Source organism: Corvus moneduloides, chromosome 4, assembly GCF_009650955.1.
Source record: "Corvus moneduloides isolate bCorMon1 chromosome 4, bCorMon1.pri, whole genome shotgun sequence".
NCBI classification, from domain to species: Eukaryota; Metazoa; Chordata; class Aves; order Passeriformes; family Corvidae; genus Corvus; species Corvus moneduloides.
The window spans coordinates 7372738-7394100 of record NC_045479.1 but is presented as its reverse complement, the minus strand read 5'-3'; the positions used below and the strand labels follow the sequence as shown (position 1 = coordinate 7394100).

Here is a 21363-nt window from a genome sequence, read left to right as displayed (position 1 = left end):
TTTCCTTTTTCTAGGGAAAAAAGGTACAGTTGCACAGTTTCTGCACTTCTAACATTTTCTACGGGATTCCAGTTTCCTTTGAAGGAAAGGTTCTGTTCTCAGTAAAATGAACAAGGTTCTCAAGAAAAATGGTATTTTAAAATAGAGTAGGATATTCCCCTACAGTCATGCAAAGGATTGCTCTGTGTCTGCAGCACTGGGGTGAGCTGGAATGTGTATTTTCAGAGCATTTCACATTGTGGGACACAGCTTTCACTTTACTGGACCTAAAGTGAGATAAAATGATCGGGACATTACCTCAGCTAATGTAAATCAGACCAGCTCAAAGGTCAATAAAATGACACCTCTGTCCTCTCTCTTTGGATCCTGCCAAGCAATCCATGTTTCTCCTGCCTGGTCCAGGATGGTGGTATGAGCTGCGATAGATAACGCAAACTATCACTCAGGCAGTGCTACAGGCTAACGCTGTCCCTGACTCATTTCCACAACCTCTGGAGTGTCCTCAGTCAGAGGAGATGCAGTGTTATTTCTGTGATGTCTTTCTGGACTGGCTTAGCAGAAAAGCGCTGGCTGGGCGTGTGTGCTGGCTCCTCCACAAAGGAGGCACTTCAGGGACCCGGCGTTCTTGAAACATAGATTTAGAAGAAACTTCATTTTCTCCCTGCTGAGGCACATTTTAGGTAGAGGCTAGCTGTATTGAAATAAGTTAGAGTAAGAAGGAATTCGGGCCCAGCTAGAGTTAATTAAAATAGTTAAGAGAGTTGGACCTGAAATGGGTTTTAAGATGTTAGTAACTGATTACCAAATAACTGATGATCTGTATGTTTGTTTAGCTATGCTTAAAACGAAGAATAGAAACATTGATAAGTTGGTGTAGGGAACAAGGACAATTACCAATTTCCTCCCTTTGTGGGAACCCATTCAAAAGTCACGCAAGAGGAAACTTAGAGGTCACTAAATTAGGATTGTTAAAGTTCAAAAAGGCAAAAAGGTCAAAATGAGGAAGATGAGTTACTTCATCTTTATTGGGACCACTGACCCAATTCAAGACCACCGACTCAATTCAGGGGACACACTGTGCATTCTTAATGACATTTAAGCTCATTTCTATACGAAGTGGAGAATGGGAGGTATTAATGTTATGAATATGCATTTGTATTTTGGCTATTCATAATATTTGGAAATAAAAAGTGTCGTGTTCGCTTGTATCGGGGCCCTGCGTCTTAGGGAGCTATCCCACGCAGTGCCTGGCGCCAAATAAAACATACGCTTTCTAATTCTAAACTGTTAGAGAGTTTTTGTCCGTCTCAGTTGGATATCGATATTAGATCGATATTCATATTTTGGTAAATCAGTCTGGGCTCACATTACTCTGGAGGCAAAGGAAAAGAGAGGAGCTTCTGGTCTGGCTTCCAACAAGTTTACTGTCAGAGATAACCAGGCTAATAATAATAATGGTGCCGAGAGGCTTTTCCCTCAGTTTTATAGGGGGTTTGAAAACCATGTGGGGAGGGAAGGCAACCAATGAGATACAAGCCAGGGGGAAGATACAATTCAACAAGAACCACTGCGGGAAACCAGGAGGCGGGAGTTACAACAAAGAACCAGTGAACAACCGAGTAACAGAGAATTTTCCCAAACAGAGGGAGGCGGTTTGGACCTGGGTGCCACCCAGAGGGACGTGGCTTAGGTCTCTGTGCTGTCCATCAACCCACCCTCATTGTCACTGTCCTGGGGGAGGAAATTCTACCCAAGGGAGTGCCCTGAATTGATTGACATTCTCCTGTCCCAGCCCAGCAGTGGGCTGGGTCACAGCAACAACAGGCAATTTGAAAGGAGATATTTTCTTACTCTCTCTGCTTAAGTGATGAGCAGGACAGAGCATTTCTACAGTGCTCAGTACAGCTTCTGAAAATGATTCACAGATCTCAGTCATATCGCAGCAATGTCAGATTCCAGAGAGATCTATTCTGGTAAACATAGTGCCAGGGAGAAGAACTTCTCACTGTAGGATACACGATCAGTTACTGCAACCCGTTACACACCCAGTGACTCATTTCTAGACAGCAGACAATTTCCCACGTAAGGCCTTCACACATTGTACTGAAATGTCATTAAGTATTCTTCGCTGATAATCTTTCTCTCTCTTTGCTTTTCCTCTCCCTTTCATTTTCTCCCTGCTGAGGCACATGGAGATTTGGTTTAGAACGCATTTCTCCTCCCTGGTCACGCATACACAGCACAGACAAGCAGAAAGACCAAAAGGAACGCACTCTAAAATGACTATGATAATTTAACAAGCAAAAGTTGTACAGTTGTAGCAATTCTGAACATTTTCTCTGTCCCCTTTCCCCATCTATGGCATTAGATAGAAAAAAGAAAACATTTCCTGTCTTCTCACAAAAGATATTTAATTTTAGATTTTAAAACCAATCAGATAGAACAATTGTCAATAGCTAGTCAAGGTCAACTCTGTGTGCTGTGTTGGAGCTCAAGCTGTGACCTTCCTTGATGATAGAGGCAATCAGGTGCAGCAACAGGGGTTTATCAGAGCTTGCTGAACATACAGCACAGGACAGTGGTGCTGCTTGGCCCATAGAGCCAATTATTAATTTCTTTATTGGAATTTAGGACTGTTAATGCATTTTAAGTGCACTTACCTGATCAACAAAAGCAGAGGGTCCCCTATACTTTTCCTTGCCTTTTTAAACATAAAATCTTTACTAATGTCTTTTAGAAGAAAAATCCTATTTTTCACCCTGACATGCAGAGCAAACTAAAGTAGATACATTCAGAATAGCTAATTCCTCCAGCTCTACAAAGTTTGTGTGAAGTCAACACTGTTGAAAGAACAGGAAACTAGCCTTGCTGTAGCAACACAATGCATGAACATTGAAATGTCTGGGTTTATGAAAGCAGTAGCTACTGGTGAGTAACAGAAAGTCATTTCCATAGTACTGTAGTACTCTGCTCTGGAAGTCTCTGATCACTACAAGCTGGAACTTACAGCCAAGGAGGAATCCCTCTGTGCCTGCCCTGTTTCAATGTTGTTCCCTGCTATTTCCCTCTGCTGAATACTTGAGGTGAGGCTTGATTAACCTTTCAGCTACCTCACTGTGGTTGCTGCTCTCCTCACTATCTGCACATAAGAAGCTTGAATTAGCCAGTTAGAGCAGGACACAATAAACAGCAAATGCGCAAAGCCATCCCACCCACTCTGTGCGACACATTCATCAGCGCATATCAAAGCTGAGCATGAATTCCTGTTACACTCTAACCGAAAAATTAAGTGTGGACAAAACCTCCTCAGGAGAATTGTTTTCTCAGATATTCCCATGAAGATGAACATAAATTTCAGTTGTCTTATTTTATATTTATATTTATATTTTCAAGGAAATTCCCCTGTTTTTAACATGCGAGCAAACCTTCAAAGGTAAAATTTGGCAACCAGGCAAGCCACTCAGAAATGCTATAGAAAGACTGTTATTCAGCAAATTGGGAAAATCTGGTCTATACCTGTAGGCACAAAGAATTAAAATAGGGTAACAGATAACCTGTTTTGGTTCCCCACACTTTATTTTGAGGATGTCCTATAAGGCAACTTTGGATGATTTAAATGCCTCTACTAAGCTCACTTATATTGTTGGAATTAGTGTAGCTTCAGTAGAAACTTCAGGACAACTTGTTACCACATTCAAGTTCAAGCTGCTGTGACCAAATTATTGAGTCCTCACAGGAGCTCACAATGAGGAAGGTTTTCCACTTCATGTCTGTGCCTAATATAAAGTACATGTTTAAGTCCTAGACAAGCAAATGTAAGTAAAGCTGGATAGACACATAATATGAAATCAACTTGTGTGTTTGTTTGTTTTGTCCTCTCCACAAAGAGCTTAGGGTGACACTGAGCATTTAAAGAGAGCAAATGCAGCCATTTTAAATTTAGATTTTGCATCCTGGGTGGATGCAGGTAACATAGGAAAGAAAAGTTTTGAATTGACCTGATAATAAGCCCTTCTGTTTACTCATAAATTAAACCAAACTCTGTATAGATTACACTTCCAAGAATTATACTCCCACTTTTCACAGACCCTCCTTGATTTTTAAATGCCCAGTTGCCTTACATCATTTTGAAAATCCAACTCTACAAGGTTAAAAATGTCACTGTGAGTTAAAAGATTCCTCTGAGGCAAGGTACTGATCTTGGAAACACATTGATTTATCACTGTCTAAATGGAAACGTCCTTCAGCTTCATTTTGCTGTCCTAACAAAACAGGTGTTACGGGTTAGCAAGCATAGTCCCAGAAGTGATTTTCTTGCAAAGAGGTGCTTACAGCTTCCTCTATGATCCGACAGAACCTATCAACTGGCTAGTTTGAATATTGACAAATTTCTAAGCCACTTAAAATTTTGACTGCCTCTGTGGTCCACATTTAAGAATGGACAAACCCTGGGAAGTGCTCTCTCTTGCTTCCGGCCGGGGGACAGGTAACTGGGCAGGGCCAGGACCTGCTCGGGCCGGGGCACAGCCATCCTGGAGCCGTGCGGCCCTGTTCCACCCGCGACCCCCCCCGCACGGCCCTGCTACGTGCAGATGGCGCAGCCCAGCTTCCCCCTCTCCAGTGTGGCCAAAGATTCAGCTGAAGCTGCCCCACTGTCTGGCACAGATCATGTGACCAACAGCAACAAGCAAAATTCCAGCTGCAAGGCCGGGGTGAGATTAACCCTTTTAGTGCTGTGAAAAGCTGAAAACCTGACGGAGGAGAAAGAAGAGACGCTTAAAGCTGAAATTCTATTGTAAAGCTATGGTGGTGATAGACTATGATATATCAGAGTACCTGTTGTAATTTCATGAAGCGTGGGGGGTTGGAGCGTTCAACTTGTACTTGTGAGCAAAACCACCTGTGCTGAAATAAGCATGCTGAAGCAGCTGTAATTTGATGAGAAGTTTGAACAGGAGAGATGGAAGTGATGAGGACTCTTGCTCCAATCGGAAGGAGAAGACCTATGTTCCTAGAGATGCTCCCAGAGATAGTCTTAGAGATGAAGATGATGGGGACCCTTTTGCCCTCAGGGAAGGGGGAGGGCCTCTATTCTTAGAGATGAAGATGCTCCCAGAGATGGGTGAAGAGAACCTTTGGTTTTGAACAGCTCAACTTTAAAATGGTACCCCAGTAGCTCAAGATTGGACCCTTGAAAGCAGTTGTGGGGAAGGCTGTAAGTCAAGGGAAGGGACTCTCACATGTGAGCAGAGAACCAACCCAGCTGGCACTCTCGTGATACTGAAGCCATGAGAGAATCTCTTGTGCAGATGTCTCCATAGCATGAGCAAGAGAGACTCCTCTCCCTAAGTGAACTGAAGAAGGTTATTATGGAAGTGGCAAACAGACTGAACATCTCAAGGGTTGTCTTTTTACAGTGGGAGAAGGGGGAAAGGTGGGGGGAGGAGAAGAGTTCTGAAGGTGTGGTATGATTTTATTTTTTTTTTCCTTTCCTTCTTTTAGGTCTGTTAATAAACTTCTTTATATTCTTTTAAGTTTTGTACCTGCTTTGCTTTTCTCCTAATTCTTATCTCACAGAAGGTAGATAGTAATGAGTATTTTGGACCAAACCACTACAACAGGATTTTTCCCTCCCATGTGTAGGACAAAAGTGAGATATTTTGAACCAATGTTTAGGCACTTTCTGCTCTTCTAGTTTTTAATTACAGGTCTTGAAGGCAAATGCATTAACCAATATAAACTGATAAAAAAGTTACAAGAGGGAGTATTGCCAGAGAGAGCATTGCCTGCTGCTTCTAGGGAGGCATGTTGTAAAGGGGATAGTTTTACCACCTTCCATAGCCAGACATCACTGTGATCCCATTATCAAACATCTCAGCAAAATTAGGCCACCGAGGAAGGCTTTGGATGAAGCTTTCACTGACAGATTAAAAATCATCCCAGAAGTACTGAATATGGTATCTCAGGCCTATGTGCCTTATAATTTCTATTCTTAAACTAAAGAAAGACTCCACAGAGAAACAGTCATTTAATGACAGTAGCTTTATTTGGGCACCTTCCCTGATAGTGCAATTTTTACTAACTGTAATGAAATACACAGTCCACATATTCCCATAAGCTAATATAAAAATAAAATCAGCCCTCCTGTAGATCTCCTCAGGGAAAGAGAAGAGCCTCTCAACCAGTAGAAGCTTTCAAACCTGCCCCTTTGCCAGACAGGTGGGAGATCACTGCTGTTTTGCCCTCATAGTCTAAAGAGATCATAAAAGGAAAGGGAATAAACAGAAGCAATTCATTCCTCAAGATGAAAGTTGATACCTATTTTTGCTTCAGATTTTAGAAGCTTCCAACACACATTATTCCCTCTCCTCCACTTTCACCTTTCTTCACAAACAGTCTAAATTAGTTAATTTATTTCTGATTTAGAGTTAAAGGGTATTTGTTTATTTGTAATTTTAAGTAGTGATGCCACACCATCTCTTCTGCAAAAGCGAATAAAATATGGCATAAAACATGGTCCTTCTTAATGGCCTAGTAGCGCCCCCTAAAAGATATTCTCTGAATTAGGGAAGTGATTTAGCCATGTTTCAAGTATTAGGCTGAACTCTAAAGAGCTCATAAACATAAAAGTTATTCTCATAGTAGCTCTTACACAATAGATATTGATTGTACTAATTTCATGCCTTCTAGAAAGGACTAATGCTTAACATTGAACCAGAGAAAAATTCTATTTTGTACCTCATTTTCAACTGAATCATTAGAACCAGAAAAGTAGACTGGGGATAGAAGGAGGTTTGACAGAAGTCCATGTACCAGACAGCCTAAATTGCCTTTGCTGAATGTGAACAATATTCTTTAGCTGTTTTTGAGAAGAATAGAAAGATGACAGAAATTACTGTGAGTAGGAAACTAGAAAGATTTGTGGTCTTTTTGTTGTTGTTGATGTTTACTAAAATTGAATCTTGCAAGTCCTAATGCCATCCCATTCCTCATGTAAAGAAAGCAATTTTTTATACTACATACAGTGCTGCAATCTATGCAAACAGCTGTCAGGGCATTTCTGGAAGGACATGATTTTATTCATTTCATAAAACATCAGAACAATGCGTGAGCAACAAAAGAGCAATGTATAAAGGCTCGAGCATCTATTGTAGCTTTATGCAGCCACTGTAGAGACTGAAGCTCTGTTTTGGCTTGGCTACCCATAATCTAAACATCTCCAAAACACTTTCAGACTGCCAGCATCCACCAGCAACCTATCAGCTCGGAGCTCTGGCACATACAGGCAAACTTTTGTCTACCAGGAAAAGTTGTGTAACCATGATAGCATTGGCTACCCTAAAGTTACTGTAACATGAAAACCAGGCAGGTCACTGGGACTGTGAGATATGTCCTGAATTCATAAAACCTATTGTCTGGCCTTATAGTTTAGTGACTTTCAAAGAAAGAAGAAACTAAACATATAACCAGAAAACTATTTCCAGCCAGTCTGTCTGGTGAATATGCACATTACAGAAAGCTGCTGGGTATAGAAATCTCATATTTTACAAATCTTATGGCTTACTATTGCAGGCTGACTCCAAATTGCTGGGTAGGCAGAGGTGGCCGTGGTGGAGGAATCTTAAACACAGGTGGGATTTTTCCCTTCTGTTTCCTCCAAAGATTTTCATCATGTCTGCAAAAAAATCAAGATTTCTGTGATATTCTGTGCACCACAGATGACAGACTGTATATGTGAACAGCTGCAAGTATTGCTCATGATGCTGATCTCCTGACAATAGTGTAAATGCTGCAGGTCTTACAGACTCTTCATTTCAGCATGAGGAAATCTTCAAGTAGTATTTGTGGTGGAATACTTAAGCAAGACATAGAAGAGACTTTTTGCTTCAGCCAGTGGAGCATAGTAATAAATGTGTCCAAGAAATAGAATCACACTATAATTTAACAGCAAAATTCAAACCTATTTGCTTCTCAAAATACAACTCCCTTTTCTTTGGCAACCATGCAATCCAATTTATAACCTCAGAGCTTTAAGGTATTTTCTGTTATCCCATATTTACACAAAAGGTGTGTAAAAAGCCAGCAGGCATCAGTAACAGTCATAATCAAAGCTTCCAGTTACTTCCATCCAGCAGTGACAAAATCTGTCAGTACATCAAAGCATTTCCATGTAAAGTACCATGTTAAAAAGACTGTTATTGATACTAATACTGGCACTTGACTATCCCCGTGCTGTGCAGTACTTTTCATCTCCCATCCACTCTCCAATGCTTCTCCCTAACACACAAACACAGGCCACATAAACATAATTGATCCACTAACAACAGATACATCCGTAAAGTTTAAAAGCAATCAACTCTTTGCTGATGGGGAATGCTCTTCATGAAAGGAAGTCAATCTATTGCAATACGTAAGGAAAGAGGTCAAGATTACAGTTTTGCCCAAGATAATTGCATGATACTCATAAGCAGCAATGACATATAGATTGGTTTTGCTAACACTCACACAGAAGTAGCAATCATATTAAGAAAACGGTCCATGACAGAGATGGAGTTTTTCCAAATCTATAGAAAACTAAACACCTGATGCACTTCAGCATGCCTCTGGTGGCAATGCAGCTTTCAGAATTAATCCAACCAAGCACAAACAGGTAAATCACACTTTTAATCACTGAAGAAATAGATTCTTCTTGGAATACAGTAATCAGGATGCAACTCTACCTGAGAAAAAAGTGAGACAACGTATTTTAAATTTGCCACATACCGGATGACTTCTTGAGGGATATTTAACTGGTCATATTTGAGATTTTCTCCGAAGTCACTTAAATAGTCCAAGTAGGTGATCTTTTTCCCAAACTTGTGGCTAAAAATTTTTTTTTAAAAATCACAAAGTAGTATAAAAATTAGCTCGGGAGGAATACTTATAAAGGGTTTAGTTTCTAATTCTACAAAAATATAAGTGCTGGTGCAACTCAAAATTAGACTGTAATTGAAGCAGCAGGAGACATCAGATGTATTTCATTTCATATGATCAAACATATACAGTCCATGCCTGACAGTCTGATTTGAATAAAAATAACTGACTTCCATCTGAATGTTTCGTGATTTGCATAGATATGAAAAACATTGCATTAAAAGGCATTGAAAACTAGGTTTCACACAGCTTTAGAAAGCTCACTAAAAGAACTGTTAACCTTGGAGAGAATGTTACCCAGCCAACAGAACAACATGTTTGTATTATGCAGGTATTTCACTCTGCAAAAAGACAAAATAATGGGGCTGTAGAAATAAACTACAGAGTAGTTAAGCAACAGGTGAAATTTTCAAAGCATTGATAGTGTATACTCTTGAAGTGCTGGGCCATCAGCTTTACCCCTTTTGAAAAGGGCTGGATAGCTTCTAAGAAACATCAGAAATAATATTTTTTTTTCTACAAGTTGTACAAAACAGACTTCTGAATTTGAAGCCCCAAGTATCATTCACTAGGTCTTGAGTTTTAGCCAGAATACACAACTATATGGGCCGAGATATTCAAACAAGGGTCAGGGACGTGTTTATACATATGATCTGAAATGATGTCTTATTTTTCCACAACACGAAATATCTGGACTGTAATGAAGTGGCAAGAAAAACAGTAGGTGCTGATGATGTAAAGTATACTTTGCTGCAACTTACCTGGATAGTACAATTGGGGAAAATCTCCGACATGGATGAGTTTATCCCTGGATTGTCCAATCCATATGCACATGCTCCCTCTAGCGGTACATGGAACAAACAGTCAGTTCCCTGAATTTTGCTAACAGGAATTTTGGGACACATGAGGAATATCATTCTGTGCATGCACAGTTTCAGAGCTCCCCGGAGTGTCTTTTATCCAAAAGAGCCAGAACTTCCAACATCTTCTCTAAGCCACAGGTGAGCACAAAGCTCTATAACTAATCAGCTCTGGTAATAGAGGACATGTCACAGAACCCACAATATGTAAAACAGTCATGGGCAATTAGGAATTAGTGCTGCTCCTTAAAAATGCTGCATCACCACTGCCATCTAAATGTATATTATGTTCATAACAGGTTCTGTTAGGTTAGACATAGAAATATGGCCTTCCTACAGTTATCTTTCACTTTGGAGTAAATACTCTTGACTTAACACATTGCCTTCTTGCTTGTTTCTTTTGGGACGGGAAAGAAGATCAATTAACTTCAGGAACTTGAAAAATTTCAAGTATTTACATTTTCTTAAATACTATCAAATAAAAGTATGCTAAAATAATTTTAATAATTTTGTCCTTCACTCTAATAACTCTATTTGTCCAGTTGTTAGCAAATACAATCACTATGTAAAAGTACATAGGCCATGTGCTAACAGGTACCAAATGTACTAACAGACATGCCTCTTAATAATGAAATCTATTTTACATCTGCTATTTTTATCAGCAACATTATCTACAAATGAGTCTGGGCTATAATTCAGCAAAGCTAGGAAACAGAAAGTCCAGAGGATTTTTCTCCCTTATTTTTGTGAACTGGATTAATATTGACACTTAAATGAACAGCATAATTTTCTGAGATTAGTCTAAACTGGAAGGAGAAGGTACTTTGAAAAATGTTTAAATTGTACTACTCTAGTAAATTAACAATATTAATAAGTTTTAGCCTTTGATGGAAGTATAATTTAGCCAAATTGTACATGGGCCCTTTCACACTTAGTAAGCCAAACGTTTTTGACAAACCCAAACTACAGTCAACCTGAAAAGCAAAAGGCATTGTCAGCTATTAAACCACTTTAAGAAATAAAGAGGGTTTTTCCCTAGCTTCAGCTGATTCCTGATTTCTGGCTTGTGAACCTTTTCAGAGTTTACTCATACTTTCAATTATTTTGTCAGTCCCAGTGTACACACAGCTTTGCTGTTCTTGGCCACAGATTTATAAAAGACAGCAGAGTCTTACTAAATTACACTCAAAACAAGTATCTAGACACACAGTGGTAAAAGCCAAGTACAAACAGAAACAACCAATTGTGATGAAAACAGGGTGATCAGAAGGTCAAGATGAGGATGCATCTAAGATGACAGTCATTGGTTTGAATTATTTATGAATTATGAATTATTTATGCTAGGTATGAATGCTTAAGTTTATCAGGATCACCCATTTTTCAATTGCCAGTGTGCCACACTTTCCCAGAAAAAAAATACTTAGACATAGTAAGATCCAGGGAAAATTATTATTTGCAATGGGTACCTGTAAACTCGTATTTTTTAAGAATTAGCAGGCAATTATTGCTCTAAGTCAAGTAGTACCGCTGTTGTCCACCTGTGGCTCCACTGAGGGCATTAACATGCACAGGCTGAAAATCACTGGTGTCCCAAAGCCATTTGCTTGGAGCAGTTCCCAAGGAGCTCTCAGCTAACTCTGAGAAAGAAGATGGTTTCAGCAGAGTATTGTAGTTCCATTAAGAATTTTTCTGGGTTTATTGTTGGGTTTTGTTTATTGTTTTGTTTGTTTGTTTGTGTTTTTTCTAGAAAGTTCCCATACCCATCCCAAAGCAAATGAGAAACAAACAAACCAACAACAGAAGTAAATCCAACTCCATTCCTGAGACACCATCAGGTACTGGACATCCTGCTTCTGTCACACTTTTCCCACCACTGCTCTGTGTCCTGGATCAGTGACATTTATTCTACTGCCAGTTAAAATAAAGATCTAGAGTTAGTCTTCTTGTTTCAAGAACAGCATATTCTAGAATGATTTTTAGCTATAATTACTTCTTAAAAAATTTTCACATGCACCTTAGTGGTCCTAATCTGTCTACAACTTAAATTTCCCTTTTCTAATTAATTAGCTTTCTAGCACTCAGAAACTGAATTGATTGCAAGTTACTGTAGTGGACATTTTTGGTTGGTTCATTATGGCTTCTCAAGATTAGCTGTTTCCATCCTGCAGCCCCAAGAATATTCATCATATGATCTGCAAAATGTCAGAATTTCTTTGAAAGTGACAGAAGTTCAGAAGCAGAAGCTCAGCAAGCTCTACCATTCTTGCACTTAGCAGTGTTTGCCCATTGCTGGTGGTTCCTTGGAGACAGCACAAATTTTTACCATGCAAAGGAAAAGAACACCCAGTAAAATACATCACCTTCACCATTATATCCTTCTATTCAAATTCCTGTGGGCACTTCAGAGATTATCCATTGACTTTGAGAACATAAGCAGTGTCATTCCTATTCATCCCAACACTTCAGATCAGCCCAAAGGTCAACCATTCATCGTCCACCTTACTGTACCACCCAGTAACTCCAGTCACACACCCAGTTCCATTTTCCTAAGTGCTGTCAAACACAACAAAAAAGTCATTCATCGTTATGAATGTTGTGCTGTCAAACACAACAAAAAAGTCATTCACAGAATAACCACATTTTAAAAGCAATATTTACTTTAACATACCAGTAAAACTACTAGGAACTGAGACTCCCTTTTCTTAGAAAAAAAAGAACTCTACCCTATTATTCATTCCCAAGCTTAAACTCACCTTACTCTTTAGTTCAAGACAGTTTAAATGGGTATTGTGCTGTTACTTGACATATTTTACCTCAAGCCTTTTAAAAAGCAACTTATTAGAGAACAAACCATCCTTGAACTAAATGGGAATAATGTGTTCAATGAACTGCCAAGTACCTTATAAGAGGTTTAAAGATATTCCACAAAATTTTTATGAAGTTGGTTGGATGGACAACATACAGTGCTTTAAGGTTTTTCTTATACCTAGGAAAAGAAAACGAAATCGTTAGAAAAATGTTAAATGCCAGAGATGGTAGAACTGAATAGATAAAACTGAATGGAAGGTTATTATTACAGGCATATTACACAGTATTCTTTTCAAATACATTAAAAAGACCCAATTCAGAAAAAATTGAATGCAAAATTAAGAAAAGAAAAAAAAAAAGCCAATTTTAAAAAGTAGTCAGTTTTGACAATAGCCCAAATTAACTATTATGTTCCTAACCAGTGTCTGGTGTCTCACAGATTTAATATTAGGGAGACAGAAGGGATATTAGGTAATTTGGAAAAAAATACTGATAGGAGAATGAAGGATCTCTAAAGAAATCTTTGATTTAAAAAATTACTTTTTTCATATCCCTTTATTTTCTGCTTGCAGGACTTCCATGTTGGAAAAAATTTTTACATTTTCAGATACAGAATTTATACCTAATTCTTTAATTTTACCACTAATTTTGTCCTGCTTTGCTAGTAATTACTAAAGGTGAAGCCAACTGCTAGTTGTTTGATATTTCATTGCCCCTTTTGTATGAAACAAAATCTTCCTTCATTATTGCTTTGCTTGATTCTACAGTGTCATTTCATGATATCTAAACAATAGATTCTAGTTGGCTGAAACTGAAATGGAAACTAGGCTGCACAAAAAGACTCTTATTCAATAGTATTGCAAAATTTAATTGAGACATGCATATTGGAATATCTTGCTTTTATATATATATTTTTGCTTATTACTTTGCCAAGTTTGCTTCCCAGTAGAGACAATGATCAGGGAAAAATATGATCATGAACTCCAAAGGAAAATCTTCTTATAACAGGTTATACTAAGAGGGGGAAAAGGGACCAACTCAAGAATTACATGAGTTTTTCCTTTTTGGGATTTTTGTCTAAGAGCCCAAAGTCCACAATAAAAACTAACTAGTAAAACACCCAAGTTGCTTTACTAATGTTTCTATTTTAACTTTGTTTTGCACCTTGAAGCAACAGCCATATGGTGGATGTTCTTCAGTTTCCTAGATTACAATGTCCAAAAGACTTTACTGAGCCTCTGCTGTGAACCTTCAAAGCAAGATCGGTTCTTTTGAAACTACTCCTGTTCAACATTTGTTTTCATGATGCTGGTTAATTACTCTTGTCCTTTGTACTCTCATCTGTCCCCCCTTCCCTTTGACCCCAGAAATCTGAAAAGGGCTATTTTTGTATCGGAGTTTTTTTTCCCTCTGGCTAGTACAGTACCCCATATGTGTTGGGCTGGGAATTTTGCTTTGAGTTGTCAATGACAGTATGCCAAGAAGTTCCAACTGTTAATAAAATGATGGGTTCTGCTTGGTGACCTAAGCCTCCACGTTCCCTTTGTTCTACTGTTTTCTGGATCAGGGTGGGGGAATAGAGACAGATTTTTGGAATAAATCAGTCTCATCATGCACTTGTAGGCAACAAAAAAGCCAATAAAAAGACACTGCCCATGTACTGCTTCTTCCCATAGCACAACTCTAAATTTAGCTTAAGAATTTCCCAAGAGGAGAGCAGTGCGATGTTTTGTTCTGGAATTGTCAGTGCATGTTAAAACCCAGTACTGCAGTCCAAACCTCTCATCAAAGACAAAATACAACAGACCTTTGCCTTTCCTCTCCTTTACCCAGTCCTAGAAAGAACAGATACATCATACAACCCGTATTCAGTCACGTTGCCTTCCTGAGGCCAACTTACAAACAAGTTACAATATGCAGACAAGTAAAAGACTGACTTCAATAGGGACTGGCTGCTCCATTGGTAACTTCACACTTTCAGGGAACAAACATCACTATTCTGGTCTCCACTATTAAAATGCAATTTATCCAAGAGCTTTGGCCTCAACTATACTATAACCAACTACTCCATGAAGTCCTGAACCACAGCCATCAGTACTCCAAAGTTCAGGTACATCCAACACAGATCTTGATTTTGTTCTGACGGCTTTTTATACCTTTGGATAACCACTGCAGCACCCAGGCCATTCCTCAGTACTGTACAGAAGACACTTAACAAAAGAACCAACAGCACTGACATCATTTAAGAATTTGCGATGGCAAAGTGAACTCAGTTAATTGTGGGTGGATCAGGACAGATCCACCTAACTTCCTTCATGGAAGTTATTTATAGACATTACACAGTCTGAAGAGTAAACTAAGTCTTTTAGAGACATACTTCTTGTCAAATTCCTTGTAGGCTGTTTGTAACCATTTCAGAGATGGTTTATTCAGACTCTTCAGGCCGTAGTGAAAGTAGACAACCATATAATCATTTTCTACATACTGGTCCAGAGTATACTTTAAGTACCTGAGGAGAAAGATAACACTTTGGTTTTAAGATAGTTTACTGGATGCGATTTTTGAAGCAGTAACTGGGAAAGAAAATGTGCTATTTTTGCACAGTATGGTTGTGACTGGAAATTCATGTTTGCTTCAAAGTATTTATCTAAGACGTTCATCTTGCTCTAGTAGCAAATAATTCCACATTGTTGCCACGCCTGAAATTTTAAAGAACATATTTAGTTACAAAAACTATGGTGCTCATGAATCACTTAAAAATGAAGACAATATAGGACTGTGTTTGTCAAGAAATTTTTTTAAGAGATGCATTTTAACTAAAAGCGACTTTTAGCTTGCTTTTTTCAGTCTTTGTAAAGTCCTTCCTTTTAGACAAGCAAACAGTGTCTTTTTGTATTTTCAAAACAATAAGATTACATTTTGGGCTTTCCTCTCAATTTAAAAGTTTCTAAATCCTTGAAAAATCCATTACCCCTAATTAAACTGCTCTTCTTGAATATATTTGTCTTTCCCTTGTTTGCATTGTGGGGACTGAGTTCTTACATCATTTCCCTTAAATTTAATTTAAATCCCTTAAAATTAATTTAAAGAACTACACTATGTATCCCATCTTGAAATAATACTGCCTGTCTTATAAGCAGATTGCTGTATGTTCATTCTTTTACAGTATAGTTTAAGATGATTCTCATTCCCTTTCTCCTACAATTGAGAACACAGGATGGCCTATTACACAGCTCAATGACTCAAATAAAGCAATGATGGAGCAGTGCACTCTAGCCTCATTCCTTGCTATGTCAGATTTCGAATTTCTCATGTTATTCTCAATGCTATCTTCTTATTCTGCAACAGGCCCAGCTACTGCTCTTAATTGCATGTAAGTGGTTTTCATTCAATAAAGCAGATAGTTCCATGTGCCATTTACTGGGCTGTGACTATCTGCAAATATGAAGAACACTTTGACTATCTCCCTTTGCATAGAAAAGCCCTTCACTTCTTACCCTGTACTCCCACAGCCTCATTTATCTTATTCCCTCAGCGTACTGTAAATCTTAGACTGCAAGTATATTGTGAAAAGGATTGCCGCTGCAATTATTATAATGCTGTTTTGATCCCTGACTTAAGTATTAATGGTATTTTAATGGTATTTTAATGGAAAAAGTAGTAGTGAGTCAATCAAGACTTTTTTTTTAAGAATGTGAAATTAAAATACACCTAAACAGATATTGTTACAGAGTGCCTTGTGTTTTATTTTACAGCATGTAAATTCCTTGTTACATTGCATCCAGAAAACATTTATTTTTAAAAATAACCAAGAGTATTTTGGGGGCATATAATAACCAGTATTTTTCTACAGTCTACCTGTTCCAAGACTGTAACAGAATTGCAGGGACATTACAAAAGCTTTACCAAATCAATTCTTTAAGTGACTTCATCACAAAATATCTAGCAATCAGGGCCTACTCCTTGCCTACAGCTTTTTTTCAGAATTCAACATCTGAGTCTAATTACCTAAAACCAGATCCCTTGATAGCTATATTACTACCTTCACATTCAACACTTGCCTTCAGTTCTCTCTTCGAACAGATTTTCCAAGTGAACTTGATGTGGGCTCAGATACAGGAAAATGTGCTATGAAGAGCATAAAAAATGAAGCAACATGCTCTCAAAATCATTTCTTAAGTAACCTGTGTTTTAATCCCTCTCCACTTCTGACAAGTTGAAACAACAGCATTTCTGTCCTTTCCAATGGTGGGGGTTAAAAGGTACTCAAAATTTTGGCAATGGAGGCTGCATAAGAGCTCCAAATAGGTTTAAAATGCTTAATAAGGACAGGACTCTCAGGACAAAACAAGTCTCCTTGCAGTGACAAACTACGAGGCAAAAACATGTCCTGGTACCTTGCTGCAGCAAGTTTATAAGGAAGAATGTTGTTAATTTACATATTCACAACCCCTTTTAACATAAAGAAACCAAAATTACATACATATAAAAATGTTAAGCATAATGTACTGAACATAATGCAGATAATTTTATAAAATAGAAAACCCACTAAGATGCAAATAACTAAACAATGCTCTTCCTGAGTGATTTAGGAGATAAAGTATAGCAAATTAAAGCAAACACAGCTATTCATGAGAATATATATATGCAGCACTAAATTGCTAGAATTTCTCTTTCATTGATGCACATTGTCATAGGTTAGCAAGCATAGTCCCGGAAGGGACGTCCTTGCTAAGGGGTGCTTACAGTTTCCTCTGGGAACTGATAGAACCTATCAGCTGGCCAGTTTGAATATGGACAATTCTCTAAGCCACTTAAAGTTGTGATCACCTCTGTGATCCACATTTAAGAATAGGCAAACTCCCCCTCCAAGCTCTCTCTCGTTTCCGGCGCTGGGACAGGTGGCTGCGGGCCCCGTGTGGGGGCCAGCGGGCCCGGCCAGGCCCTGCTTGGGCCAGGCCGGGCCGGGCCACGGCCATCCTGAAGCCATGGACCTGTTCCAGCCGTGGAACCCCCCCCCCACTGCCTTGCCGTGGGCAGCCGGAGCGGCTCGGCTCTCCCCCCTCTCCACTGCGATAAGAAAAATTCAACATTCCAGCTGCAAAGCTGCAAGGCCGAGGTGAGATTAACCCTTTTTATTGCTGTGAAGAGTTGAAAACCTGAGGGAAGAGAGAGAGGAGATGCTTAAAGCTGAAATTCTGTTGTGAAGCTATGATATATCAGAGTATCCCGTTGTAATTTCATGAAGATATGGGCGGTGGAGTGTTCAACTCGTAAGCAAAAGCACCTGCGCTGAGATAGGCAGATGCTGACGCAGCTGTAATTTCATGAGAAGTTTGGACAGGGAGAGATGAACCAGATGAGGACTTTTGCTCCAAACGGGAAAGGAGAAAACCTCAGTCCCTAGAGATGAACCAGATGAGGACTTTTGCTCCAAATGGGAAAGGAGAAAACCTCAGTTCCTAGAGATGCTCCCAGAGATAGTCGTAACAATGAAGATGATGAAGACCCTTTGCTCCCAGGGGAGGAGAAGGGCCTCTGTTTTTGTTTCTGAACGGCTCAACCTTAAAATTGTACCCCAAAAAACTTCAAGAGTGGACCCTCGAAAGCAGTTGCGGGAAAAGCTGCAAGTCGGGGGAAAGGACTCACACGCAGGCAGAGAGACTCCTCTTCCTAAATGGACTGAACAATATTTGGAAGTGGTAATATTGTGATAATGTTTTCATAGCATGAGCAAGAAGAGACTTCTCTTTCTAAATGGACTGAACAAGGTTATTATGGAAGTGGTAAACAGACTGAACATCTTAAGGGTTATCTTTGAACATTGTCAGTGGGAGAAGGGAGGAAGGTGGGGGGAGGAGGAGAGTTCTGAAGGTGGTATAATTTTTTTTCTTCTTTTAGGTCTGTTAATAAACTTCTTTATATTCTTTCAAGTTTGGTGCCTGTTTTGCATTTCTCCTAATTCTTATCTCACAGCAGATAAACAGTAATGAGTATTTTGGACCAAACCACTACACACATCATGATTTTTTTTTTTTTTAATACAATAAGAATTTGTCAATAAAATCAAGACAGCAATTATGAATTGGTTCTTCCAGTAGAGACTCCAGGTGAGTTAACTGGCAGTTTAATCTACATCTCATTCACTTAATATTAACACTAGTAGGTCTAACATCCTTTTGTTATTTCACTCCTTGCCTATTGCTTCTCCTCCCTGAAAGCTCATCCCCCTAGCAGCAAGCTAATAGAAGTTCTTGTGTAAAGTAGTCCATGCAGGAGATTAAAAGCAACTTACTCAAGCAACCTTGTGTGATTGAGTTGATGGGATGGGGAATGCGGCAGCAGCTGAAGGCTATCACCTTCCTTCCGGAACTGTCATCACCTGGCAAACAAAACAGTTAGTAAAGACAATACTCATTTACTTACGGGACCTTGGGTATCTGAAAGGATGGCATGGATCTTCTGATATTGGGGCTACCTCTAATCTGTTATTACCCAGAACAGCCCATGAAATTTCACTGCCCAGTCACATATTACATGCAGAAAGTTGGGCAAATAATAAGGCAAAGCTCAGGAAGTCATATGCAAATAGTGGTGGTGGTGCTCAGCTCCAGACAGGGAACACTTAGATCCTCCTGGAGCATTCAGCTGTGGAAGAAAACAGGCCTGCTTTCCTTAGTAGTCTTGGCAATAACACGTTTTCAAACTCCTCATTCATTATTTCTGAAATTCATTAGAACACAAGCACTTTTGGCATCTGCTTTGTCACACATGTTAAGTTGGATGTTTTTAACCAACTTAAGCTTTCTTAGATACTCTCTTTCAGAAGCACTGCTACACTAACCTCACATTAAAACACAACAGGCAAGGGGCAAGGCATACAAGAATGATTTGCCTAACCTGAAGATCTGTAGGTATACATCCCTTAGTCCCTCTGACAAAGCATGTATTGCTGCATTCAAGTTCATTTGCTCTTTGACTCATGACATCTTCACCCACACTGTCTGTACAGACAAGGCTGGTGTTCGTGCCATGCCCACCCCACACCCAAGTTAAACACCCCACACCGAAAGCCAAACAGAGGTTATGTCATGCTGTAGTTGTTTGGTCTAAAATACTCATTACTTACTTATTTACCTTCTGTGAGATAAGAATTAGGAGAAAAGCAAAGCAGGCACAAAACTTAAAAGAATATAAAGAAGTTTATTAACAGACCTAAAAGAAATAAAAAAAAATCAGACTAAACCTTCAGAACACTTCTCCTCTCCCCATCTTTCCCCCTTCTCCCACTGACAATGTAAAAAAACAACCCTTGAGATGTTCAGTCTGTTTGCCACTTCCATAATAACCTTCTTCAGTTCACTTAGGGAGAGGAGTCTCTCTTGCTCATGCTATGGAGACATCTGCACAAGAAGATTCTCTCATGGCTTCAGTATCACGAGACTGCCAGCTGGGTTGGTTCTCTGCTCACATGTGAGAGTCCCTTCCCCTGACTTGCAGCTTTCCCCACAACTGCTTTCAAGAGTCCAATCTTGAGCTACTGGGGTACCATTTTAAGGCTGATCTGTTCAAAAACAAAGGTTCTCTTCACCCATCTCTGGGAGCATCTTCATCTCTAAGAATAGAGGCCCTCCCCCTTCCCTGAGGGCAAAAGGGTCCCCATCATCTTCATCTCTAAGACTATCTCTGGGAGCATCTCTAGGAACATAGGTCTTCTCCTTCCGATTGGAGCAAGAGTCCTCATCACTTCCATCTCTCCTGTTCAAACTTCTCATCAAATTACAGCTGCTTCAGCATGCTTATTTCAGCACAGGTGGTTTTGCTCACAAGTACAAGTTGAACGCTCCAACCCCCCACGCTTCATGAAATTACAACAGGTACTCTGATATATCATAGTCTATCACCACCATAGCTTTACAACAGAATTTCAGCTTCTAAGCATCTCCTCTTTGTCCTCCCTCAGGGTTTCGGCTCTTCTTTCTTTACTTAATGTCTGCAGGCTTCATCTGTTCTGGAGGAAACTTACAGCACTAAAAGGGTTAATCTCACCTGGGCCTTACAGTTCGAGTTCGCTTATCGCTGTTGGTCGCATGATCTTTGCCGCGCAGCGGGGCAGCTTCAGTTGTATCTTCAGCCGCAGTGGGGAGGGGGGAGTGTGTAGAGCCGGTCTGCACTGTCTGCACGTAACAGGGATGGGAGAGGGCCGTGGATGGAACAGGGCCACACGGCTCCAGGATGTCTGTGTCCCAGTCTGGCCCGGGCAGAGCAAGGCCCGGCCTGGCCCTGCTGGGCCTCACAGGCCCTGCCCAGCTGCCTGTCCCAAGGCCGGAAGCAAGAGAGAGCTTTCCTGGGGTTTGTTCATTCTTAAATGTGGACCACAGAGGCGTGTCAAGCTTTTTAAGTGGCTTAAAAAATTGTCAGTATTCAAACTAGCCAGTTGAAAGGTTCTGTTAGGTAATCGAGGAAGCTGTAAGCACCTCTTTGCAAAAGAATCACTTCCGTAGCTATGCTAACCCATGACACATGCTCATACTAAAGGTCATTCGGCACTGAAGACTGTGAAGTGTTAAGATTTTAACTTGTATCTACATGAATGATACCATTCCTTTTAAAGGAATACAGAAACATTCCAGGAAACAGTTAGACTGAATTAATCACATTTAATACATTCTTGGTCTAATTCCCATGTTCCAGCTAAGGGATATTTAATATCCTTCTTCTATTTCCACTTCTATTTCCTATGCTTCTATTTCCACTAAAACACCAAAGTTTGGCTTTGATA

The 21363-nt window shown here is 39.6% G+C and overlaps 1 protein-coding gene across 1 annotated transcript in view; it reads right to left on the bottom strand.

Annotated features, from left to right (window-relative positions):
- The window catches only part of ARHGAP8 (Rho GTPase activating protein 8), a 97914-nt gene that overhangs the window by 26163 nt on the left and 50388 nt on the right, over window positions 1-21363 (bottom strand). Inside the window, 6 exon segments of the mRNA XM_032105690.1 lie at window positions 7565-7675; window positions 8764-8862; window positions 12673-12759; window positions 14959-15090; window positions 18877-18913; window positions 18916-18963. Coding sequence (XP_031961581.1) covers window positions 7565-7675; window positions 8764-8862; window positions 12673-12759; window positions 14959-15090; window positions 18877-18913; window positions 18916-18963 — 514 coding nt within the window.